Source organism: Oxyura jamaicensis, chromosome 6 (genome assembly GCF_011077185.1).
Source record: "Oxyura jamaicensis isolate SHBP4307 breed ruddy duck chromosome 6, BPBGC_Ojam_1.0, whole genome shotgun sequence".
NCBI lineage: Eukaryota > Metazoa > Chordata > Aves > Anseriformes > Anatidae > Oxyura > Oxyura jamaicensis.
Genome location: NC_048898.1, coordinates 1159875 through 1186213, shown reverse-complemented (window position 1 = coordinate 1186213; position 26339 = coordinate 1159875). Strand labels below are relative to the sequence as shown.

At 41.0% G+C, this 26339-nt stretch overlaps 1 protein-coding gene and 1 long non-coding RNA gene across 7 annotated transcripts in view; both read right to left on the bottom strand.

The window, feature by feature from the left end:
• Nucleotides 1-181: 181 nt before the first annotated feature.
• Nucleotides 182-26339, bottom strand: part of PRKG1 (protein kinase cGMP-dependent 1) — a 466513-nt gene continuing 440355 nt past the window's right edge. For all 6 annotated transcript variants that reach the window (XM_035330176.1, XM_035330177.1, XM_035330178.1 and 3 more), the window contains 8 exons: nucleotides 22100-22239; nucleotides 16481-16570; nucleotides 13928-14069; nucleotides 11190-11353; nucleotides 9949-10071; nucleotides 9792-9854; nucleotides 8666-8732; nucleotides 182-4342 (listed from right to left, as the gene is read on the bottom strand). In XM_035330176.1, the coding sequence (XP_035186067.1) occupies nucleotides 4244-4342; nucleotides 8666-8732; nucleotides 9792-9854; nucleotides 9949-10071; nucleotides 11190-11353; nucleotides 13928-14069; nucleotides 16481-16570; nucleotides 22100-22239 (888 nt within the window). In that variant the 3' untranslated portion in view covers nucleotides 182-4243. The remainder of the gene's footprint in view (nucleotides 4343-8665; nucleotides 8733-9791; nucleotides 9855-9948; nucleotides 10072-11189; nucleotides 11354-13927; nucleotides 14070-16480; nucleotides 16571-22099; nucleotides 22240-26339) is intronic.
• On the bottom strand, nucleotides 4471-7634 carry LOC118169157. Its single transcript, XR_004751944.1, has 2 exons — nucleotides 5910-7634; nucleotides 4471-5508 (listed from the first exon to the last, which is right to left on the bottom strand). It is a non-coding gene; the product is annotated as an uncharacterized LOC118169157 (long non-coding RNA).

The following is a 26339-nucleotide window of genomic DNA, read 5'->3' as shown; positions in this document are numbered from 1 at the left end:
CCCCCCCCCCCCCCCCCCCCCCCCCCAGCTGGAGGGGGATACGAGGCCGTCGTGCAATGTATGTAGGCGTCGTGCAACATTTTGCTTGGCTCTCCCCTCCTGTGTGTCATCGTAAACCTGAGCAAAAAGTCCGACTGAGCAGCAGAACTCTCCCAACTGAAGAAAGACAGCAACGCACTGCTCAAAAGTAATTATTTTTATTTCAACTCTATAAAGTATACAACAGGCACTCGGCAATTACAGCTGCAGGGAAAATACAGAGCAAAACAAAAGCAGTTAAGTTCATGAAAAAAAGTTCTTAAATCTACATCAAAAGAGTGCAACTGGTCGACGACCATCGGATGACAGACAATTTTCTGACAAACAAGAAAACTCTTTTATGTAGAATCCATTGTAAGAAGAAAACTGGAGAAATCAGATTACAAAAAATAAAGGACCAGTGTAAAAACAGCGTAAATCGGACTCAGGACGACAGGCAACTCCACGTGAAATTTCTCTTTTGCCCATAGAGCCTGGGGCTGGCCGAGTCCCGGCATGATGCCCGGCGGCTCAGAGAAATGGCATCGCTCCCAGGCCGGCTGTGCAGCAGCGCCAGGGCCTCGCCTCTGCGATGGGCTGCACGCGAGGATGGCAGAAAGCACAGATCCTGCTTGGTCGAGGGGCTCAAATGAGCTACTGTGGCGTTTCTTGGGGGGCACCCGGTCTCGCCTCAGAGGTGTGAGTTGCGCATGGTGGCAATTCACCTTTAGCCGCTCATCGCTTTTCGGGGCAGAACGTTTGTCGTGGGTTTTATAAAAGACGGTACGCTGGAGCCGGACTGCACTATGGGCTGGATCTGCACAGCTTAGCGAAACAGGAATACCTGTATACAGACTGATAGGATGTCATATATTAATTTGACCCGCACATACATTTATACATTTCACAGAAATGACTCTGTATCTCATTAACAGATACACAGCTCTGGTACATTTAACAGAAATAAGAGAACGACTTCATCATTTCTGTAATTCATCAATATTATATAATAAAGGCTTATAAATTGTTAGCAGAAAGAACTGTAAAACGCAGCAAGCTAAGAAAGGACAACATTTTGAGGTGTGTTTGTCTTTGTCATGCAGCATAACACCAAATTTGTCTTTTTTTATAGGATGCCATGGATTTAAGGCACTTGCAACAATGCCAGATAGCTAGTCATGTTCTAAACCTATGGGACGGATGAGTAACAGTACAGTCGACATAAAGTTTAATAATACTGACAATTATGACATTAATTCAAGTCTACTTCGATCTAAAAACATTACATTACAAATAAGAAAATGAAGTAATAATGCCATGGAACTCTAAATAAAAAGTTTTATGTGTACCACAAAATATCAACACGAAAATATCTATTTACATAAATATTTGCTTGTGGTCCTGTTGTTAAATAAGAGTTTGCTATGGATAATGCAGCACTGTAAGATGCTACAGATCTTCTGTATCTTATGACACCAATCCTAATACGCTTGTTTTAAATACGGCAGCTGATTTCCCCTTGCGTAAATACACCGTTGTCCCATATATTAAAAAAGGAGACAAAGAAAAGACAGTAAGTGGAAACACAGAGGCAATCAATTGTGAATATATATATATATTATGCAACTCAAATATATTACTTATAAATGAAGGTGTTTATAATATACATATGCTAAGTATGTCGTTTAAAGGATGCTTAGTAAAAGTGATGGAAGTCAAGTGAGGTGTTTGATACCAAAACAAATTTATATTCAGTACAGTGCATGCCACACGATGCAGGTCTTGCGGTGCATGGCACAAGGAAAAATGGATAGGAAGAAAGAAAATAACTCATCAGCCCATTTTAAAACATTCTTCCCATAACACTTCTGGGTTGCCCCCAAGGGGTTGTGATGCTCCTGGCAACCCTTTGCTTGACAGACAGCTGAATCTCAGCTACTCGCTGTGACTGTATTGAGACAAACTCCTCTGTATGTACTTCTGTAGAAAGTCAACAAATGTAACAATTTTTGTCCTCCAAGGTAGCCACAGCATCGAGTGAAAAAACGGGGGGACGTGAATAACGAACTGAGCCTTCACGCAGCAAGCGCGACTGCTTGTTTGCTCCGATGACTGGTGACTGTTTTAGCCCTAGTGTTCAGTGTTTGCTTTCAGTCCTTTGGATTGAAAACTCATTATTTGCTCTACATGAGTGATTCCTGGTAGGCATAGTTACTGTCTTTTCCCTACGGTTCTCAAGGCAAACAAATTTTAATACGATGCTGCATGGGACGGATGAGCAGCAGAAATAACCTGATGTTATTGTGCGGATGACGTTCCCTTGCCCTTCTGCATAACTATGGAGAAAATTCAGCAGAATGGACTGGGTTTGAAGGGGTTTGTGGTGACCAAGCTCTTTAGGTTGCTGGCAAGCAGCAGACATTGTTGATGCTGTCAAAGAAGTGGAGGAAACATCTTTTTCGTATGTTCTATTAAGACTATGGAAGTCACTTCCATTAGGAACACAGAAAAGATTTAGCACTGGAGAAATATTTTTTTACAGTTAAAGTATATGTTTTCTGCACACTATGCAAAAATGGTCAGCAGAAGTTGATCTTTTGACTTCCAGGATATGTAACCATTCTTGACAACTCTGAGATGAAATGGGGCAGCATTTGCTAATTTGGGGGCAGGGTCTGTAAGAAAGCTGACGTTTCTTGTTGGTACGATGGGATAAACTTCTAGACCCGTGTACAATCCAATGAGTAGGCATACAGGACAGTATTGCCTTCTTACGTCTGTATAAACCAGAAGAGACTTCACTAGAGCAAAGGAAAAGCAGTGGAAGTCAGGGGAAGGAAAGCATACATGCACCAACATCCTTTTCCCTGGCTTTTTTTTTCATACAAGCTGACCCAGCTCTGGCCATCCCCGTGCCTTAAATGTCGTCACTGGGATCTTGGTACGCTGGCGAAATGTAGACCGGTAACTCTTACAAAACAAACCCACACGAAATATCAGATTTCCGCTAAATTCCACTGACTTTTCTGTGGAGCTCCTTCCGACTTAGTTTGGTGAGACATTAGAATTACATTTTTATGGGCAATATTAAAAAAAAAGAGCCAGCAAACTGGCCCTCCATTACATTTTATATTGTTTTAATTAGCTTTGTAATAAACATGGAAGAGATGCAGACACGGAGATGTAAACTCATCTGTTCTAAGAGCATGATGGGGCACAATACCTCTTGCTACATATTTCTGAAATGGTGGTTGACTGAATAGGTATATTCACAGATGAAGGATGTACATAGCACCTATAAAGTACATTACGGGTCTTATATTTTCCCTTTGGGTTCTAAAAATGTAAAAGTTAAGCTTAGTTTTAAGCCTAATAGCTAATTAATAAGACCAGTTGGCTGCTGTCGCTTTATTATAGTACCATTATTTAAGCACTATTTTATAGGTAAAATGGGTAATTTTATGATTTCTTTCCATGCATTTATGTTTTTGTACCAAAGGAAAGGAAAAAATGCAAACGTCATGTTACGTTATGTTCTCAGCTGTATGAGAGAAGCGACCCATATCTGCCTTAACAGGATCTAGAGCAGTTGTGCTTTTGTTTTACTAGATTAAATAAAAATTCTCCAAAAGAAAGAGGAAAAGTAACATTCATTCTTGTCATGAACACTGCTTGGAAAGAAAATGGACAAATTTTACCACTGCTTTGACATGAACTCTTTGACCAGTACCGTTGCTGTCCTCCTTTGTTCCTACACTGGCCAACAGCCGAAGTTGGCCAGTTCCTACCTAGTTTGGAGTGTGGGAGAAGCCCAGATCCTGTACTGTATTTACCTACAGCACTTAATAAATTACTATTGATCTTACTGATAAAGCCAGTACCTTGCAGCTAGAATGAAGTGTGTCTTACACTACGTATCTTTCGACTTTTGTAATTAGAGCGTAGCAAGATCATTGCAGTGATAGAAAACATGTTTCTTTACTGGTGAAAGGCTTTGCGTCAGGACCACCATGTCAACTGCTATATTAAGTTTGAACATAAAACATGAAGAGCACTATTGTCATCTAAGCAATAAGTCCTAATGCCACTGTAGTTACTGTAGCAGCATCAATCAAGGCATCATGGTGACCCCGAGCACGAATCCTTCCCAGTTCTTTCGGTTTCGCTGGCAGCCATGTCCCAGGAATCTGTCTTCAGCAAGGCAGAAGCAGGTAAGAGAAATACATTAAAAATCTATGTCCCATCCTGAGTTGTCGTCAGGGGGTGGTTCATCATTGTCCTCAGGGAAGCTGTCAAAATTGCTTGTGTCTGTTGGAGATGCAACCTGTGGAAAGGACAGAGTAACAAGATGGGGACCATCATCAGAGCTGTTTTTTGGACCTCTACAGATCTCTTGACCTCACAATGCCAAAGCATGCAGTGGGCTTTTTTTTTTCTTTTTTTTTTTGGTTCTTTTTATTTACTCTAGTCCCAGCGATATAGCTATGGTGCTGGTCAGAAAATGCTAACTGCAGCAAGTAAGGTGTGGCAGTAGAGAATTTTTGCATTCAACAACTTTTTGCTGAATCCCAGGAGGACTTTCCACAAAATCCTCACTGGCTTCCTACTGTCTCTAATGACCTGGGCCCTCTGGGGCTCTGCCTCAAGGGGAATTTTTCCACCCACTGGAATAAAGTTGGCAGTAAAGACTTGAAAAAGCCCCCATGTTCCAGGAGCACCTTTCTTCCCCAAAGCCCAAGATTTCCAATTTATGGCTTCAGGATCCTGAATCTGAGGTTGTCAGCTGGGCCTCTGGTGCCTTCTAGCTTTCTAACAAGTATGAGCCTACAGAGCCAACCAGACAACCAATATTCCTAGCATGTTTCTGAATTTCCAGTTATCAATTTTGACACAAATGACTTTGTTCTAAGCTACAGTGCAACCAACCACGACCACTTACAAGGAAGCAGAGAGCCTGAGTTTCAGCTAAGGTTTATGAAGGCCAAGTAGAATTACTTTTTAGGAAATAATGTCATTTAAAAGCTACTGTAACTAGATGGTTTCTATATTTTTTTTTTTTATTTTTATTTTTTGCTTCATGAAGATAATTTAAGCTTTCTTATAATGAGACCCTCATACATCCAATGCAATTGACATAAATGAAACAATACAAAAAGAGACCAGCAGTTGCCTACGGGCCAAAATAATCAGGGTCATACTGAAGGAGTACATTGAGCTGTAAAGTAGTGAGTGCAGACTGGAGAGGAGAGCTCTTGCTGTAGCAGTGCTGTGTAGGAAACGCTTACCATATTTTTTTCCCAACCTACAGTCCAGGAGACATATTTGATGCTGGATTACTGCACTGCTGCATCAGAATTTACCTGTGGCTGATAATGTCTTGGGGAAGAATCAAACTCCTTGCATACTCAACTCACTGTGAAAAAAAAACCCACTATATACTGGATTTGGTAATTTTATTTATTTATTTATTTTTTGAGTTACCTGGGTCTGCTTACTTTGTTGAGTTGGAGAACCTTCATCTTTAGGGTCCTCAACCTTGGTGGACTCTGAGTTTGCTTTCCTTCATGGTCCTTGTGCTGGACCACGTCTCTCTTTTTCTCTCAGCCCACCCCTATGTGAGTTCTGCCTTTGGGAGAAGAACTGAGGGATGTATGCACAAGATAACAGCTACCAAAGCAGAAGAGATGCAGCTGGTGTGGCCATTCACAACTTATGTGCACAACCTGTAGCTTCTTGCAAAAACCCCTCAGTAGTGATGCAGCATGCATAAGTGGACTGCATGGGGTGAAAGCATCTGTGGAGCTCCCCTGGGTTCCTCTGCAGATGTCTACACTGAGAGCATCTGGCAGAGCTGGCACAGTCATTTGCACTAGGTGAAACTTTATGGGAACTAAGTCCTGTTTTGGGAGATGGGTTCTATTTTGCCTTCATCTGACAAAATAAAAGATGGAGTATATCCAAGACAATTGTAGAGTGTTTTTTGTTTGTTTGTTTGTTTGTTTTTTCTTAGAAGAAATATGATCTAGAGAGAAAGGCTGGGTGAGTTGTCACTCTGCTAACTTTTATGTGTTGCTAATGCTGCTGGGCATGACTATCCACAGCTCCGTGTCACCCATATATGGCCTGCGTTCCTTCATGATCAGAGAAATGGGAACAAAACTCTTTCTCAATGCCCTCTCCAGCCAAGAAGGGATACTCCAGACATATCTCTTGTCCATCCCAGAGGGTAAAGCACAAACATTGGTATCATCTGCCCAGTGAGTGAGTTGCCAGCATAAGAGCTTGTGATGAATTATAGTGAAGAGACCTGCATGTCTTTCTCAAAAGCAAGAGCCATGATGCAAGACAGCACATCTTTGGAAGAGTCAAGAAGTAGGAGTAGCTTTTCAGGCCAGCTTCCATCACAGGTTTTTAATCTGTGGTATCAAAGCTCAGCTGCTCCCCAAAGCAATGTTCTAGCAGCAGATCTATTCTAAAATCCTGTGGAGCAAGGGCTAAGGAGTAGGTTTTGATTGTCTCAGTGGTAGTACACAACTGCTGATGAGAGTTAAAGAGCTGTGAAAGGCCTATTTCTGAAAGCAAAACAAAAGCTAGTCTCTATGTTTAGCCCTTCTGGCACCTTTCCAGCTAGGGAGGAGAGGTGCAATGAGTGAAGGAAAAACTAATTTCTTCCCCTAGAACTACATACTTTTGGTCACTTTGCAAATATAGCCGTTACTGAGAGTTGGGTCTTCTACCAAAGCAACTGAGCTCGTTGAGGAAAACAAAACTGAGCAGGACGGACAGCTTCAGGGTTGAAAAACTGTCAATGAGGCTCACTAGTTAATGGAGGCACATTTTGTAGAGGATATCAAGAGTATGTCCAGAAAAGATATTCGTCCTAAGAATTCTAGGAAGGAAGAGTGTGTTGCTTTGGGACTGGGGCAGAGTACGGCTGTCAGCATTGATAAGTTGCCCTGGAAGAATGGTTGAGTCTTCTGAAGAGGGAAGGATGCTCCTGTCTTCTTTTTGGACAGCCCTGACGGTGGTGTACTGGCCAAAGGGATGGTGGTGTTCTGGCAGCACTTTTGGAACCATTGCAGACATGTCCTCTGGTGTCCCTGGCACCAGACCTAGGAATATACATCCCAATGATGCCAAGAAAGACCCTTTCCTGATACTGTGTTGGACCTATGTGAAAAAGCTGAAGAAGTATGACTTGTGCAAAACAGGCTAGAGAATGGCCTCTGGGCAATGCCAAAAAGAGTAGAGACAGTTTCTGGTGGTGGAGCAATGTCATGGAGAAATTCATGCCCATAGAGAGTAGATATTATTGAAGTCACTGCTGTGGGTTCTTCTATCTGATGGCTAGACATGCAGGGCTTATACATATATTGGGTAAAAGCAGTATTGCAAATGCTCTTGCTAACTAAAAAATCCACTAAAAAAAATAGAAAAAAATATTTGGGCATTTTCATCTACACTGGCATCCTGCACAGAGCACAGTTAAACCAGGAATTGAAACTGGACATAAAGGAGTAAACTTGATTTCACTGACTTGAAATACGGCGAACAAGTTAACAGTTATTGGAAAATTAATAGCTATTAGAATCAGCTTAACAGAAAAAAATGCTTTATAAAATATTTACAAGCTGTTTGGTGATCCTGTTTTAGGCAAACATTTACAAAATCCTGATTTCTCTTGCTGCCTGTCACTGACTTCTGTAATCCATAGGCCAAAAGGGGGACACAAAACCTCCTTGCTCTTTCATAGCAGTTAAGAAAACTTTGGGATAGCAGATTCAGCCCTGGAGATGTGCCTGCTGCTGCTGCAGGAGGTACAGGACCACGGACAGACTGAGCAAAGGGGTGCAATTAAATACGATTGCTAATGTCATTCTCTCACTGATCCACTGGGAGAGGCACGGAGAGAAAGGGATTAAGTTGAAACAAGGAGGGGAGGCTGCCGAACAGAAGGGGCCAAGGTAATTTCTATCAGCTAATCCTGTTTGGTTTCTCTTTGCAGCAGGCTTTGTGGGTAAAGAGCTCACAAAGACATCAAAGGAAGAGCTTTGCTGCAAAGGAAAATGAGTAGAGCTGTCCCTCTGAGTCTGCTCCCAGTTAAACATAAACTAGTCGGTAACAGGGCTTTTCATGTAGGACACGGATGCAGGAAAAAAGGGTAAAAAGCACAAAAGAAAAGACAGAAGGAAAGGTTAATGCAAAAGAAAGGGAGATGGCATACAAATCCCACTTGCCCATCAAAAACAGGAATAAAGGAGAAAGAAAGAGGACACATCTGAGAAAAGGGGTGAAAGTAGCAGCTCTCTGCTGGAATGTGAAAAGTACATGAAGAAAAAAATGCAGCAGGTGAAAAAGAGAAGAAAACATGATAGTGAGTGATTCTGCCTGGGCAGCAAAAAGTGTTTCATCACAGTCATGCCCTAAATGACTTCCACTGGAAGAGAATGCCAGGAGACAAAGTATAGGTGAAAATGTCCCTAAACTGACTTTTTATATAGGGTTTTGATCAATTTTGTTCTCTGACCAGCATATTCAGATGAAATAAAGCACATGCTAACTATAGTGTATTAGTGCCTGAAAATCACAAAATTCGTGTTAAAGAGACAAATTGCTTGGGAAAGAGAAATGAAGCAGTAAAACTTACACTTGGTATTATAGGAGGTGTCAGTGTCCCTTTTCGTAACCCTTCCCAGTTAAAGCCTTCAAACCATCTAGAAAGGAGAGAATAATAAAGCATGTCGGGAAGTTAGACATATGGTTAAAATATCACATAATGAAATTTAAATTGCTTAAACAGTGGGTTTTAACTCCAGCAGACATGTTCTTCAAATGGTCTAATTAGCCTTAATTATTTTTCCTGTCATGTTTATATACGCTTCCTCGGCTGAAAATGGATTGTGTGTCGCAACCCAGTAGTGATACCATGGCAAGTACAAATTACAAATGCTCAGAAGAAAACTGTTCCTCACTGCAGGTGTCCTGGCATCTGCTCTTCCTTCCTATGTGGCCAGTCCGTGCCATATGAGACCCGTAATGTCCTTTCTTTGTATGAGATTGGATGTTCCAGTCTGCACAGGGATGCTCTCTTCCTGGTTTGGGCACCTCAGGTTTTCTTGGGCTACAGCAGCTCAGGCAGAAGGGTGAGCCCTGAGCTGATCTCACCCTCAAAATGTCCATCCAATGCATTTGTATTGCTTTGGGGATGGGAGCAGAGAAGGATGAGCATGGATGGTAGAGGTAACCTGCCTCTGCGGTGGTTCCTAACTTGTTTGCTTGTTTGTTTGTTTGTTTGTTTTCCTCTCAAGCAGTGTGGAAACTCTTTAGTAAATTTCTGTAGCAACACAGAGCTTATGTAACATCACTTAAGAACTCCCTCCCATCGGACCAAAAGGTTTGCTGAATTAACATTATGGGTAGAGAGAAAGCTTGCTGGGAGTGGAAGGGAGAGAAATGGAGGAAAACCTTGGAAAATGATTCTGCAAACCAGAGAAATCCAAGAAGGCAGTGGCTGAGTTGGATTGTTTCCAAATGCTCTTCTGCATTCGAGTAATTAAAGTGGTCAATGTGCAATGTGTTTTGGTCATAGGCAAGGCTAGAAACGATACCAAAACACAGGAAAAAAACATCCAGTGCAAACTGTTACAATTTAAAGCATACTAGAAGGGAAAGACCAAACGAGTTTAAGAAAAGTGAGTCTGGCAGAAAATGGAAGTGTTTGAAATGCATGTTTCTGTAGGTTCAAATGATGGATGGCTGGGGAATACACTTACTTGTGCTTTTGGATATCTTTCACTCCGTTTTTCAAGTTCCCTAATCTTTCTGATGGATTGTCTCTATAAAATGAATAACAAAATAGGTTACTTAATCATTCTGAACAACTCATTTCTTTACAAATAAGAGAAAGGTGATTATATTTTATGCATTTACCTGCATAGTTTTTTAATTAAATTAGCAGCATTTTTGGCAATCTTCTTTGGAAATTCAATCATGTCAATTCCCCTTAATATGATATTATAAGTCTTCATGGGGTCTGGGCCTGAGAAAGGGGGACTTCAGAAGGAAAAGAAAAAAAAATTAAAAGTTTGTCCTTAAAATAGCATTAAAGATTGATAAAAAACAAAACAACAACAACAACAACCAAGCAAAACAGAGTACTCTACCGTGAAATGAGGAAAGGTAGGTGACAAATAGGAATGTTTTGCTTTGTATGATCTTAAACATTTCTCAGCCAAGATGCTCTAATAGTGTTGGAATTTAAGTGATGCTGGCTGGAAGGAAGTACCTAAGAGTAAAGTAATGTTTTCTGGAGCAGCACATGCCAAATCTCATTTCCATGAAGACCCATGTCCCAGCAGCCTGGGGAACAAGGGTCCTAGATTTGCTCACTGGCTTATTCTCCATTTGATGTTGTGACATGCTTTCAGTGGGGATTAAGGCTTCCATTGGTTTAACAGAACAGGGACAAGTTCACTGAAGAACTGCAGTATGTGAACAAATTGCCCCTAAAGGCAGATGCTACAATTTGCTTGCTTTGGCATGTGCTCCTGCAAAGCAGCAAGACGTGAGGTCCCAAACATAAAACAGGCTTCGGCTGTCTTGGGTCCATCCCCAGAGCTGCTACGCAGCTTTAGGTGATGGATCCTTTTCAAGGTCCTGTATCTTTGGTGGATGAGGTGAGGAAGTTCAAGGAAGCCAAAACTGTCAAAATATGCATTAATGTATGCATTCAACTTTTGCATCTAAACTAAGTAAGGGAAAGGGTGGATATAGGGTCTCAAGCTCTCATAGTGTCAACTCTACCTCCTCCTTTTCAGATGCGCAGCATCCCACTGCTGCACCTCCTTGGTTGAATTACAAACCCTTTCCCTGCCATGTTCAGCTCATTCTCAGTTTACAGGAACCTGGGGACAAAAATGAGGGTGGAGTTCTGGTGACAAGTCACAGCATTTCTGAAAAAGCCTGTTCATATCTTGCCTTTTGAGAGATCTGCATGGAAACTGTGATTTAAAATGGAAAACTAATTATTAGGTTCAGCAGCACAGTGTTGAGGCTTCACTTTGCCATTACAGCACGTCTGCTCTGAATCTTTCCCATCATCTAATCAGGGTGACAACGGCAGAAATATTTGGATCTCTTTTCAGCAGCTGCGCCGGCTCTGATGCCCATACCTGCCAGTCAGGAGTTCATACATTAGGATTCCCAGTGACCAGTAGTCTGCTGAAATGTCGTGACCTTTGTTCAGGATGATCTCGGGGGCTACGTACTCTGGAGTTCCACAAAAAGTCCATGTTTTCTTTCCAAATCCTATTTTCTTTGCAAAGCCAAAATCAACCTGTGAAAGGAGGAGAATAGCATCAGGGCAGCAAGAGAGGGAATTTCAGCCATGCACCTGGTTCCTCTTGAAGTGAAGCAATGCAGAAAGAAGATTTCCTTATGGGAATATTATTGCAACTAAAACATCGTGGGTTATTCAAGAACCAAGCAACTGCAGTGATCTTTGTGCTGATTTACCCTTCATAATGCAAAAAGAAGATTCTTGTGAGAGAAGAAGAACAAATGCCAACACAGAGCATTTCTTGGAACATGTAACTTCACATCATTTGCAGATCAAGTTGTTTTGTTGTTGTTGTTTTAAAGTACCAGCTTTTACTTGAGCAAGAGCTATTCAGGCTAAATACAGATCATGGCAGCATCTGCTGAGAAGTTCAGATTTCTATTCCAATCCAAAGAGTGTTGTAATAACAATTTATTTGAAAATGATGCAACATGCTGGTGGGATCACAGGCCTCAATGTACCCTTATAGCAGTGCCCGTGGCACACCAGAGCATGCTACAGGCAGTTGTGGAAAATGAGACTACACAGGGAACCAAAGCTGTTCTCTGGGGCCTGAGTAGAGCTCAGGTTAATAGGCTTAGTGTATTTTTAGCTCTGCCCTCCCCTGCCTTGGTGCTGTGCTTGCCCAGCTGTGGTCTGTAGCACACTCTGCTGTCCCTTGATGGCCGTGAAATGCTCCTACACCTTCCTGCACTAGTCAGGGACAACACATCAGTATTGTGACCTGAATGGCCACAAACCCACAAGAAGGATCAGTCATGCTGTGGGATCTGGGATACTTCCTGTGCTACCATAGATGGGTCCAAGGAGATCAAAATGTCTAATGAGCTGGGTGCTGGTGATGGGAACAGCAGACCTACCAGATCCTACTTGGGTGGAGAGAAGGACAGTTTGGCACCTAATCCACTGCCATCATTTGACACCTTGCTGGAACCCTCAGCTTCAGTGAAATGCTGTAGAGGATTTATTCTTCTGTTATTCATTAAACTTAGTATCATGGTGACACATGGTGGCTGCCATAAGGCTGTAAAGGCCCATGATGGTGATGGTCTGACTTACCACTCCCAAAGACTGACATCCTCTCCCTGACTGACTGACTCACAGGTTTCCCTTCTCAAAGGCAGGGAAGAGTCCTCCATCCAGGAGGCAGAGATGTTGCCTCATTGTGAGCCTCATGGATGGAATCATGGATGGAATCCCTCTTGGACACAGCTCTTTTAGGGTTGTGTCGTCCTATCCTTCACTGATGGTTTCCCAAGTGCCCAGATCCTCATTAGTTAGAAAGAGGGGTTTCCCAAAAGGGGTGGAACAGCACCTCCTACCAAGGACAGTCTTTCTTTTCTTCTCCCCTCTCCATGGGTTCACAGAGACTTTTTCAGTCTTCAGATTTTCTGAGTGCACTTTGTTTGCAGGACACCTCTACATTGATTTTTGATCCAAAAAAAAACAATATACATGAACAGTTCAATATAGTGAAATCCATCAGCAACGCTTTAATGTGGGGAGTGGGGATCTAACACAGGTGCTCCCATCCTGGTTTGAGGAGGTGGATGTTGTAGAAAGACAGCACTGAGAAGCACCACGACACTCTGGGAAGAGCAGGTTCAGGGAGAGCCTTCCAGAGTCACTTCAGAGGAGCTGGCACAGATCAGTCAGGAGTGTCATCAGTGCTAAAGCACAAGTGGCCTTCGAAGTGTCTGCTACTACCCAGAGTGGCAGTACACAGGACATGGATACAATTTGATTATGCACATTTTGCCTGATAGATAATGAAAAGAATGCAAAGCTGAAGGACAAAAAGCATGTAGGGACTCCTACAGAATTGGCGCTAATGATGCAATATGTGTATTGCTCCAATGAACAAATATAACCTCTTCCATGAAAAGTTATAGCTTGCAGACATTATAATGTTATCAAAAGTAAAGACAAACCAAATTCCAATCCCCTTTCTAAAGCAAGAAGTTGAATCAGCTACACTTCAGCAACAGAGTCTGATGACCCAGAGTAATTAAAAATAATAATTTTGTGCTATGACAAGGTCATGGTTAACACTTCCATTAAGAATGATGCCTTTTTTTTTTTTTTGCTTATACAAAGGAACTTATTCAGAAACAATAGTTTGCTTAAAAAATTTCACCTGACACCTGTAAAGCTCACAAATGCAAGTCCTCTCCATCTCTTAACGGTATCTTTTTATCTTTCAGTAGCTCCAAAACAACTAGATGGATTTCTCTAGATGCTCTTCTCTAAATGCTTCCAGACTGCAGCCCTGAATTTCAAATGTTAGCCAGAATTAGCATTTTCATCTACAGCCTCACTCTGATGGAGGTTGGGAAAACATCCCAGTGATGAGTGATGATATTCTGGCCCTGATCGTATCTCAAAATTTACTGATGGCCACCATCAGAGACTGGACCTTGGGTTGGGTGGACTTTTTTTCTGACCCTCTATGCCTAATTCCATCTTCTCTACTCATAACACTAGTTGTCTAGTACTAGAAGACAGGAATGGTGTCTTTTATTTATCATCATTATTATTTTTTTGGCAAAACTAGACATGGCAGGCACTTACCAGTTTGGCATAACCTCGATGATCCAGAATGAGGTTTTCTGGCTTGAGGTCCCTATAAATTATTCCTTTGGAATGCAAATATGCAAAAGCTTCGACTACGCATGCCGTGTAAAACCTGGTTGTCGAATCCTCAAATGAACCTCTGTGTAAAACAAGAAAGAGAAAGATGATAAAGTGATTTCTAGGTACAGGACTGAGCTGTTCCTACAGGTCATTATCAACATCATGGACGTAAAGTAAGGGCTTGATTTTTGCAAGAGGTCAGCTATTCTAGTTGTAGTTAACCTATATTTATTCCACCTAGCACAATTTTTTAATATTTACAATTTCTTTTTCTTAACAGCCTAAAACCATATTGTAGGCCAATCCAATCTCTTCCCTTTCTGGACTTCATCTTACTGTTAAAACATCCATACGGTCCAGTAGAATCACCCAATACCTGGAAAATGACTGCTGCTAAACTGACTTTTTCACATAAATTTACATGTATTTCTAGTTTTTAAGTTAGCTTCTTTGCCTTCAATTGACATTCATATCAAACATTTAAAAGTAAAATAATTTTTATTTTATATTTACATATTTTAGAATTGAAATTTATAAGTAAGTGTCTTCTATGTAAAAGGTGATTTATTTATTATAATCTTTGACTTTTAGGTGTTGAAAGGATTTTGAACTGTGAAGATCAGGAACTCCCATACTCATGTTCATAACCGCGACAAAAGACAGAAAAAAATGCATTTGCTGGGACTTGAAGTGTTAATCGCAAATTCAGCGTTAAGTGTGCTTTTTGATCTTCATTTGAGTACAAGTTTGCAAGCAGTTTTCAGAAGCAAAGTATATTCCGCTGCCTGCCTTGAGTTTGTGGCCAGAGCAGACTGAGTTCAGAAGCACATCTAAGCTAGGTGGCAGCAGAACCACAATTTAAAGCTGAGAGAATTGAAGATGGAATTATCAGGCTCTGACAAAGATGAAGTATACGTTTTAGCACCTGCTAACTTTGCTACTCTTCTCCTTTTAATGGTCCAGAGAAGGCATGGTTTTAGGAGAAGGAAGAATTATAAAAATTCAGTATGGATAATTAATCTAAAATAATTTTATACCAATTATGATTCTATTGCATATTTATATGTGACTGCTCGCACACTTCCCTGCCCCACTGTTGTGTTATGTGTACGTACCATGTACACCCGCACAACCCACATTCCACCTGCCTCCTGCCTACCCACACAAAACAAAAACAAAACATTGCAAGGTCAAATCCTCCAAAGACAGGAAATATCAGGACCACATTTGCTTGTGCATTACGATGTGGTATTTAATTACATGCTTTCAGACTATTTTTTCCATGGCACTTCTGTGCCCCAATCGCATAATGCTAAGCTATGGATTCAACGCATGATTCTGTTGTCCCATGTTGACGAATGGTCCTTACTTAATATAGCTGGACCCAACCCCCGCACAGAATTATTGGTTTCCTCCTGAGATTTCCTCTGGTCTTCATTGCTGTTATACCTGACTGCTTCATAAGCATTAAGAAATGTTAATAGATATGGTTTATTATGGTTTATGGCTTATTGCAATGTCTCTGTGACAGATGTGGAGGCTGCTATTCATAGCTGGGGGGGGGGGGGGGGGCAGAATTTCATACACTGAAATGAAAAAGGCAGGTCTTTTGAAAGGATGGAAAATACTGATTTTTCAAAAGTCTTTGAAGGACTTTTCATTTTTTATTTCTAAATTACACTTTCCCATGGATTTTATTCGCAAATGTGATATCAGATCAATTCCACTGATTTTTTAAGTCCACAGTTAAGGCCATGTCAGCAATGCATAAAGGTGCTGTACTGGAAGGACTGTATCTCTCAACCATTTCTTGCAAGACTACAGTGAGAGTGAAATCACCACTGCACCTATGGCAAACCCCTTGTTGCACCTTGCAGGGTCACTGTCTGCCTTCATACATGGTGCCCAAAGTCTCTTGACACCCTTATGACAGTCCCCTATTTTCCTGTCAAGGGCCTGAACCTCCAGACAAGCTCCCAAACATGAGAAACAGTTGCATGGGCACCAAGGATGCAGCTGCAATCTCTGTGATCAGAAAAGGCCAACATTAAAATATACCATCAACTATTCAGGGGTATGGAGTACTTCTGGTGTGAACACAATATCCTTCAGAGATGAAGACACTTACAAATACAATTTATCACATGATTATCATAATTACCACCACTACTTTCTGTATCTTTTCCAGGTTTGTAGAGATGTCATGAGAAAGTAGCTTGCGCTAAGTCTCCATTTACATAAAGCCTTGTACATGCTGGAGATAACCTATATCAGTCCTAAGGGTATTCTCAGTTATAATTGGATTCCCTTTGTCTCTAGTCAACTGCATAGGAACAGAAATATTACATTATTTCCTCATCTTCTGGGGATCTTAAATTAAACATAACATGGTAAGACAGGTTTTGCACATGAAAGATAAAGACCCTTGGTTATTTGAAGGCGTGTTAAAGAATATTCAACTTTTTATGACAATAACTTTTTAAAACTCACCTGTCCCTGAGAATTGTCCACAGCTCTCCACCTAGACAAGCTTCCATCAGCATGTACAGGTACTTGCTGTCCTTGAATGTCCTGTAGAGCCTAGTGTTGGAAAACAAGAAAATAATATAACATTGACAGTAAAAGTCAAGGTGCCAATTGTTCCCACTTCTCACAGACCTTGTGCTTCATCGCAGGAAGTACCACAAGACTGTGGGGATCTTACAGAGCTAGTGCTGAATTTATGGAGATCATTTCAATCTCTTATCAGTCCTTTGTATCGCATGGGAAATAATTCAGCAGAAAAAGATGGGAATTTGAGTCACAGAATCACAGAATCATTAAGGTCGGAAAAGACCTCCAAGATCATCTGGTCCAACTATCCCCCAGTGTCACACACCAAATCATGTCCCTAAGCACCATGTCCAACCTTTCCTTAAACACCCCCAGGGACGGTGACTCCACCACCTGGGGCAACCCGTCCCATTGCCTAATCACTCTCTCTGAGAACAAATGTCTCCTAATTCCCAACCTGAACCTCCCCTGGTGCAACTTGAGGCCATTCTCTCTAGTCCTATCGCTAGTTACCTGTGAGAAGAGGCTGACCCCCAGCTCCCCACAGCTTCCTTTCAGGTAGCTGGAGAGAGCAATGAGGTCTCCCCTGAGCCTCCTCTTTCTCCAAACCAAACACCCCCAGAGCCCTCAGCCGCTCCTCACAGGACTTGTGTGCCAGGCCCTGCACCAGCTTTGTAGCCCTTCTCTGGACACACTCCAAGGCCTCAATGTCCTTCTTGTAGTGAGGGGCCCAAAGCTGAACACAGTACTCGAGGTGCGGCCTCACCAGAGCAGACTGCAGGAGGACAATCACCTCCCTGGTCCTGCTGGCTGCACTATTCCTGATACAAACCAGGATGCCGTTGGCCTTCTTGGCCACCTGGGCACGCTGCCAGCTCATGTTCAGGCGAGCATTGACCAACACCCGCAGATCTTCTTCCTCTGCACAGCTTTCCAGCCACCCTGCCCCAAGCCTGTAGTGCTGCTAGGGTTGTTGTGGCCAAAGTGCAGGACCCAGCACTTAGCCACGTTGAACATCATCCCATTGGCCTCTGCACATCGACCCATCCCATCCAGGTCCCTCTGCAGGGCCTCCCTACCCTCTCAACACATCAACACATCCCCCCAACTTGGTGTCGTCTGCAAACTTACTGAGGGTGCACTCAATTCCCTCATTGGATGTAAAGATATTAAAGAGGATAGGCCCCAATACCAGTCCCTGGGGAACACTGCTTGTGACCAGTTGCCAGCTGGATTTCACTCAATTAATGAAGTGTATCACAGCAAAAGAAGCAATTACAATTGCTCTGAGTACTAAACATAAAGTCTGACACTTCTAGTGGCATAACCTGACAATTGGCTTTCCAGATTTGCTTGAAAAATAAGTTTTCCTACCATTTTAATAATGTCTGTATCATCTTATTCTTCATGCTATGGATACAGCTGTAGATCTGCAGTATTCCTTCTTCCATTTCAAGGAAGTGTTGCCCAATTTGTGATTCATTTCAGAACTTAAAACCACTGATTTAGTCAAGTTTAAAGAGAATCTGCTGGCATTTATGTATCTAAAAACACCCTTCCTCTTCATCCCAGGGACTGAATGTGGAGGAAAATTTGGCTAAAGAGATAGATGGGCAAGGATTTATGAACCCATATTCCTTCTCAATGTGATACATTAAACAAATGCAACTATGAAACTACAGAAATAAACATAGGGAATTCAGTGTCAGATACTTTATTTAATTTTAATATTGAACTAATTTTTTCCCCCAAAGCTCTGAGTTGGGCAGCAGTATCTCAAAGACTTGAAGAAAGACAGGAGAAGAGGGGAGAGGAAGGGATTTGCTTGTCAGGGAAAGGAAACCCATCAGGCACCTTAAGACTAGGCCATGTGATAGACCAGGGGTTTAAAAAAATAATTAAAAAGGCAGGATTTGGTTCATTTTGCAGACATTCTGTTAAATATTAAGGTACAGGGCAGAACTTGGGTCTGGTATGCCTTCACATCATGATGCTAGACATAATTTGTTTCCTGTGTGTGTTTGCATAGCACAGCACACAGCTTAGCAGCAGCTACCTGATACATTTTTAGCATGTTTAATGAAAAAAAATCCAGAAACTGCAGCTGTGATGCGGGCAGAACATTGGGTACTTGCTGATTGTCCTGCTGAAGCTAGGACAGGGTCTGTTACTGCTGTCTGAATCAATCTTACTTTTCCTTGCTTTCACATGCTTTAGAGGTCACAAGATTAAAAAAAAAAATCACAGAATATTCTCAGTGCTTACCTACCTGTGAAACATTCTGTAGCTAAAATGTACTATATGTGGCCACAATGAAATTTAATGGAAAAAAACAAACTTGTGTTTTAGAGCTTCCCTTACTATAATATTACCTATGTTGACATTTAAAACCTCAGTTATGCATCTCAGGAAAGTTGGAACAAACTAATTGGCCACTTCATATGTTTAAAATTCATGGATTTAAGAAAAAAATATAATATTTCTTGCCAGTTGGACAAAATAAAATTCATACTACAATACCATCATTTCATCTATATTAAGGTTTACAGAAAACCTACATCTTCAAGAACCCCAAATATGAATAATTAAATATTTTTGATTGCCTGTTAATTTAAGTGCTACTGAAATAAAGCACTACTTTCTCTAGTTAAGGCAGCCCTGCTGAAAGTTTACTTTCCAAAACGTCTTATGGGCATCAAATCTGGCCAATCAAATATTGTTTGTCAACTTTAACAGAAGTGCAAAGTTTATACATGAGATGTACAGCATGAAGTATGAAACCACAGTATTTCAGTAGATCAAGCAGTTATAAGTTTGAAATGTCACAATATTGGAATTCATTCCTTTATTCATTTTCTTACTCATCTAAATATTTGCAGATCCACTGCAGACATCCGTGGCTCAACACTTGCTTGCTCCTTTACCAAATCCACACATAGCTTTTTGTTCTGTGAAGCTGTTAGTTTATCTATGAGTAAATTTTATTGAGTGATATTTGGCTTTTTTTTTTTTTTTTTGGCTTAATGCATTTTAAAATCCTAACTGAAATACTTTTTCAAGATTTTTCACAAACAGTTTCATGAAGAATAAGGAAAACAATTCTAGGAATTCAGGAATTTTGTCTTTCCCATTCTGTTATCCCAGAGGTTGTCCTTGGTTTAAGATCATTTCAAACCTACCTTTAAACTAACATCTCAAAACACAATTAGTCTACCAAAATGGTAACATCACTGCCTGTAGTACCCAGAAAAAAAATTCTCAGCTACAGGCCTGGCCCAAAATAGCGTATAAACAAGCTATGAATAAATTTAGGACAGAAAGTAGAAGACAACTCCAAATCCCCATGGAGCTGCAAAAGGAGAAGTGAGAGGGAAAAGTGGGCATGCGGTTTGATAAGCCAGTGAAGATTTTCTAGTTTCCAGCAGCTGCAATAAGAAAAGGTTGGGCTTTGTGGCTTAGTCCCTCCCCAGTACAGGATGCCTAAGGGGTATTAAAAGTGTTTAGGGGAGGCTTGTTACTCTAAAGGACAGAAAATATTGCATGGTATGGAAAGAAAAAAAGGGATTCAGTTTGGCCCTACATCTGAGCTGCCTGCTTTGTCAATAGTGTACAAGTCATTTTACATGCGAATGCAAATAATAGTGTAACATAATTACATAATACCATATAAATATATACAGTGATGTTATAGATAGAGACAGACACAGAAAAACAATAATATATGACAAGACATAGCAGCAGCAAATAACTCAGCCTGACTGAAGCCCTCTACACTGGCGTGCTGGGAAGGCTGCGCTGAATCAAAAATTGAGTTTTGATGGAAACTGCCAGGTCATAAAGCACTGGAAAAAGTTCTTCCTTCATCCTGTCTTCCTGTCAGCTTTTCCATTTTGGACTCACTTTGGAACAAGAAGAAGACTGGGATCATTTCAAAATTCATCTTATCACTGTTTCTCAGCATTCAAAGCATTTACCTGCTTTGGCAAAGGGGTTGGACCCGATGACCTCTCAAGGTCCCTTCCAACCCTCACAATTCTGTGTGATTCTGCAGTAGACCTATGACCACTGCATCCTTTTTTCCCACTTGCCTATTGAAAAAACAAAAAAATTAGAAATAAGGAACTCCGGTGTATTTCTTTTATTAGCTATGAATATCAGTGGCTCCATAACCAAATGTCTGCAGGCTCAGGCTTTGTATTTAGGAGTGGGTATTCTGGAAATGGTGTTAAGATGTCCCTCTGGTTGGCTGGCTCTGCATTTCACCTTTTTTTACACCAACATACTAAGCCAGCTCAGGCTTCAGAAAATAGATCTATAGGCTGAAATAGCCTGCAAGGTATATTTGGCTCTAGCCTAGGTAACGGGGGCATGTTTGTGAATTGAGTATTACAGTGTGAAGGAAATTACAGCCGGGTACAATGTCAGCATGCAGTTGTCACCAATGAATCACAGGTGAAGCCTGGGCTCCTGGGGAATCCCAGGGATCAGCCAGGCTTTTGGCCAACACTCGCAGTGGTTCTGCCTGTGAAGGAAATACCCCCTCAGCAGCTGATGGGCTGCCGTCCCTGCCACGCACTTGCCCTTACATTTTGTCACAGTGGTTTGGTTTCTCTCCTGGGTTAGCATGCCTCTCTCCAGCTCTTTTTGGGAGAGGGGTTGATCTCTTCCAGCAAAAGCCAAGGGCTTCAGCCCATCTCTTTGGGGGTGGGATGAAGCATTCTTGGCTTAGACATGTGGTCTCTCTTTTAGATAGCTCCAGACCAGGGAAATTCATTACCCTGTCAGAGGTCCTGACCGCCCAGCACTCTGATCCTGACCTAAAACATAAAAGGACTGATGCTCCTTCCTGCAGACAGATACTCATAAACTTGAAGCATCAGAAAACTTCAATATTAGGGTCAAAACAAACAAAAATGACTAACACCTGATTTTGTTCCCTGAAGAATTGCATCTGCTTAAGTTTCAGGAAGCATACAATTTCTGTGCATTTGCTCAAGGTAAGTCAAAGGACAATGAATCAAGTCTACCTAATAATACCTTAAATATGCAATGGATACAACCTGTTATTCATGTAACAGCACGTGATCTCCAAAGATGAAACACTGCCTTCTAGCTTCCTTTTGTGAGATGGAAAATTCAGAAGAAAGAGGAAAATTCCTATTGAGCAGGGACAACACTAAGTCAGGGTGTGTATGTCTACGTGGAGCATCACATGCTGGCATCAGCAAATCTGCCCATGATCTGGGATGGCAATGTGTTTGCTCCAGGAGCCACAAAGCCATGTTAGCATGGCACAGGGACCAAGCAAATCAGTTAAGACATGGGTTTAGTTTAGGCTTGGGAATAAATCCTTGATTCCCTATGGGCAGAATAAATTCATATTTTCCTGGAAAAAAAACCTTATTCTATATGCTGTATTTGCAGTCGCTTGCAGGGAAGCTATGGCTGAGGTGTTTTTTTAGTGATGCGTGGATAAAACCTATGTGGTTTTACCAAATGCTGAGACTGGCCGTCCTTTGCTCCATCATGGCAGTGTTTGGGACAGAGGGACAGTACCTTACAATGAAGTCCGAGTGAGCGCTCTGCATGATCTGCTTCTCCGAGCGGATGTGCTCCTGCTGTCTTGTGTCCACTATGTGACGTTTCTTCAGGATTTTCATCGCAAACGTTTTTGACTCTTCACTTTTCAACTGGACCTTGGGTAAAGTAGGCAAACACGCTGGTTAGAAGCAATGCGCATCCCCTCACTAAGCCTAACTGCTTGGGCTCACCACCTATCCTTCAGAAAAGTTGAAAAACAAATTTCCTTCATGAAAAGCACAACACACTTGAACAAGAGCTTGGCTGTAGAGCCTGAGAATCCCCACCACGTTTCCCTGCAGTCACACACAGGCCACCTCCTGCACAATCCAACATTTCACCAATGGAAAGTCCTTTTGCCTCAAATTTATGTTCTCTTCTTACCTCTTCAGCCATCAGCTTCATTTGAATATGAAGCAGATTTAAATGCACTGCTACACCAGGTACTGCTGTTTGCTACGAGGGTATCCTGTTAAATTGAAAAGCCGTTTCCAAAACTCATTGTTGAAGGGAAAACTCAATTGTTAGCATTATTTTCAAGTCAGAAGATGTTGCTAGCTAATGTACAACTTCCATTAAGCCTTCTATAACTAGTAACACATGTACCGCCTCTGGCAGGGAAATGCAGTCCCTGGATGTTTTTGAGGGATGAGTGGAGCTGGCTTTTTAATGCCACTGCTTTGTCACGTCTTTACTTTTAACCTTAAGCCTCAGCAACCTATTTTTAGCCTGATTTCCCGAGATGAGGTTGAAGGGAGTTGTTTGCTTGCTTGCCAATGTTACCGTGGTAACTTCTGAACCCTGAACCATTCCCAATTAGCTCTAAGCAACAGGTACAAATCCCAAAGAAAACTACAACTGAACTATCCTTTCCATCTTGGTCATCCCCTGTTAGTCACCACCAAATGAGAAAGCAGCCTCATCGCTGGCCTACCAGGCCTCTTAGTTTGCTAAATTCTTCCATCAGCTGCTCACAATAATATTGACAGTTAAGTGCTTGAGAAAAACATTACGCTTACAGTAAGAGGTGCCACTTGGTGACTTCTATTTTGGTTTTCTTGCAGGAATTTGGCCTCAGCCAGCAAACAACATCTTGTCTGTCATGAGTTCCATCAGGAATTCAGCTTGCCTTTTAAGTTAGGAGACAACATTCATGCAATGGCATTTTATTTAATATAATATCTATCTTTATATTTTTTTAATAACAGAATATGAGTTGTGACTCCTTCAAAACTTCTCCCAGGCTGTCCCTACAACCACAGCCTTCAACAGTTTCCTCTGTATTTGTGTGGTAATGGTTCAGGTTACAGGGAATATACAAGGAGGGATGGCATCTACAGCAGCCAGTCTTTGTCAGAAATCTGACTGGTACCCAGATGTACACCAAGGCACCTACAGCTTAAGGAGATCAGATCCAAAAAACTGATTCTCAGATGGCAAAGAGACACATCAAACAGATTCCCAACACAACTAGAAGTGATTAAGAAATATATGCTAATAAAGGAGAATCCACCTTCTATGGCCTAATATTTTCATTATAAATTCTTCATTAATGCTGTTTCAGTGGTTTCATCTACAATGGCCCAAAATGCAGACATTATAGCATACATCACCACCATAAATCTTGTCTCTGCCTGCTAGAGAACAGAAGATGCAGAACTTTGTGATGTGTAGTTTGTATGACATGGTTTAGGACCGATGAATTTAATAAAGTCAGGAAAATCTGAAGATGGAATAAGCTTCCTGATTGCTCTTATGTTTCTCAAAACACCTGTGGACATCTTAATTTTGCCACCATTTTGCTATTGCTTTCAGAGGAGTACCTTCCTGTTCCATGATCCGATTTTTGGTTTGCAATCACTGCTTGGTGCAATATTGGTGTGCTCAAGTACATATATCAATATATATGCATGCATGTATATATGTATGCATGTATTTATCTGCCTGTTTTAAAACCACTTGGGGTTTCTGTCGTCATATTGGTGGCTTTTCATTTTCCCTGCAGCCACAAGCATTTCCAATCCCACATGAAACTTCTTTTTCCAAAGGCACTATTCCACATCTCACACTGAGACTCATAATTATTATCTTTGCATGAAGCCTGTGCTCGCCATTTAATCTTCATGGAGACAGGGTACAAAGACCTAAACAATCCACATAAAACAAAGAAAAACATTTTTCCTCGTCTCTGAGGTTATTTATTGAGCTCCCTGGTTATTTATTGAACTGGAGCTACACAACACTGCTCTGCTACATGTTTTGACCACAGCTCAAAGCAGAACGAAATTCTGTATTTACTCCAGACTGAAAGTGATAAAAATGTGTTTGGTTTGGGGTTAGAGCTTTTTTTTTTTTTTTTTTTTTTTTTTTTTTTTTCATTTTGAATAAATAAATGGCATATGGACTTTAATTCAACTGTTTGAACTAAATTATTTGACATAATCCAGTCTAAATCAAACCAGGATGTTGCAGGGGAATGGGGAGATTAGGGTGCTGACACAGGGGATGAAGCAATGATGAAGGTAAAGAAAAACCTGGGGTGACCAAAATTTACTAAATCTTGGAAAATAAAAATTAAGCTTTAGTATGCTTAAGAATATATTTCTGGAGAATTTATCCCACCCCCTTTGGATGGCAATCCAGATTGCTAGACTTCTCATCAGCCTCATCCATCCAGTGAAGTGTAATGTAAGCTGCCATGCAAATTATTTCAAACAAAAGTCTGTGCAAAGCCGTATCACATGTTACAGATCAGATTTGTTTTCTTTTAGCGTGTATTTTTTATTGTTAGGTTGTCCAGAAACAAATAATAAATGAAAAAGGGAGCCAAGAAAGTAGATCTGCTAGCAAACTTGAAGACTAGTTGGGCAGTTTGAACAACAAACATTTTCAATAAAATGATATTTAGCACTTCTAAACTTAGTCAAAACACAAATCCATACTTCTCTTTTTAATGTGAACCTTTACTAGACGTCAGTGTTAAAAATAAACATGACAACTGGGTGGAGTCTCAGATCACTGAATTCCAAAATTATAGAATAAAGTGAAATATGCATAAATCCCAATTTGTCCACTTATGGTGTAACATTTTGATAACAGGTATTCTGACTACTTGTCAATTTTTTGTGTCTTTCATTAGAAAAGTTATTTCTCTCTCTCTTTTACGTTTTTTTTTTTTTTTTTGTAATTACTGTTTTTTCATGGACGCATGGGCTTTGAGGAAGTAATCTGCGGTCCTACAGTTACCTGTACACCTTCAAAAGAAGTACAGGAAAAGAAACCACTATAAGGATGCAAAAGGCAGCATTTTTATTTGGCATTTGATAATGTTTTCACTGCCACAAATGTTTAAATATGAAACAAACAAGCAGCTACAATTAGCTAATGCATGACTTTGACCTTACGCCACAGGAGAATTTATATAATTTTTCCATTCCCTCTCCTAATGTGCTTCATAATGCAGAGGATTTGCAAGAAGTTGAGAGCATGGGGGGATTAATTTGCATTAAATGTGCTGATGCACTGAAACATACTGCTGAGGTACAACATCTAAGGCTTAAATTTTTGATCGCTTTCCTTCCGATGTTTTTCTCTGAGCTGGTTGTCCACCTGGGCAATGAATTCCACAAACTTCTCCTCCAACATGCCTTAGTCCTCCCCTTGGTCTGGAGTTTCTGCTGTCACTGCCAAATGACGGACTGTGATGACTATTTTTTTATGATGTAAAGCTGGCCATCTCCAGATCCTTTCTACTATTCCTATAAACAGTAATTTTTTATGTTAAGCTCATTGTAGTTTATCAAAAAAATAACATGTCTAATTCCAATCTAATTACAAAAAATGAAAAAAAAATCCAAGAGTCACCTGCACTTTTTATTTTAAAACACAGGATTAATGTTGGGATGCTGAGAATGGGCTGCTAAGAACACCCTGTCCTCCAAATATAATGAAAGAAAAAAAAAAAAGCCACAAAACCACATAGATTTTGTCTCTCAGCTCAGAGGGAGGAGGATATGCTGGGCAGGAAGCTCAGCCTTCCAAACAAACCCACCACAAAAATCTCCTAAATGCTTTAGAGAAATGGAAAAGGCACGCAGTTTGCAAAGGAGCCATCTTTGCTATACAGCCCAGGAGATCAGCTTTGACACACTTTGAAGCAACATCTTAAATTTCAAAGGACCCAGGACTATTGATTTGGTGGAGACGTGCTGGAGCC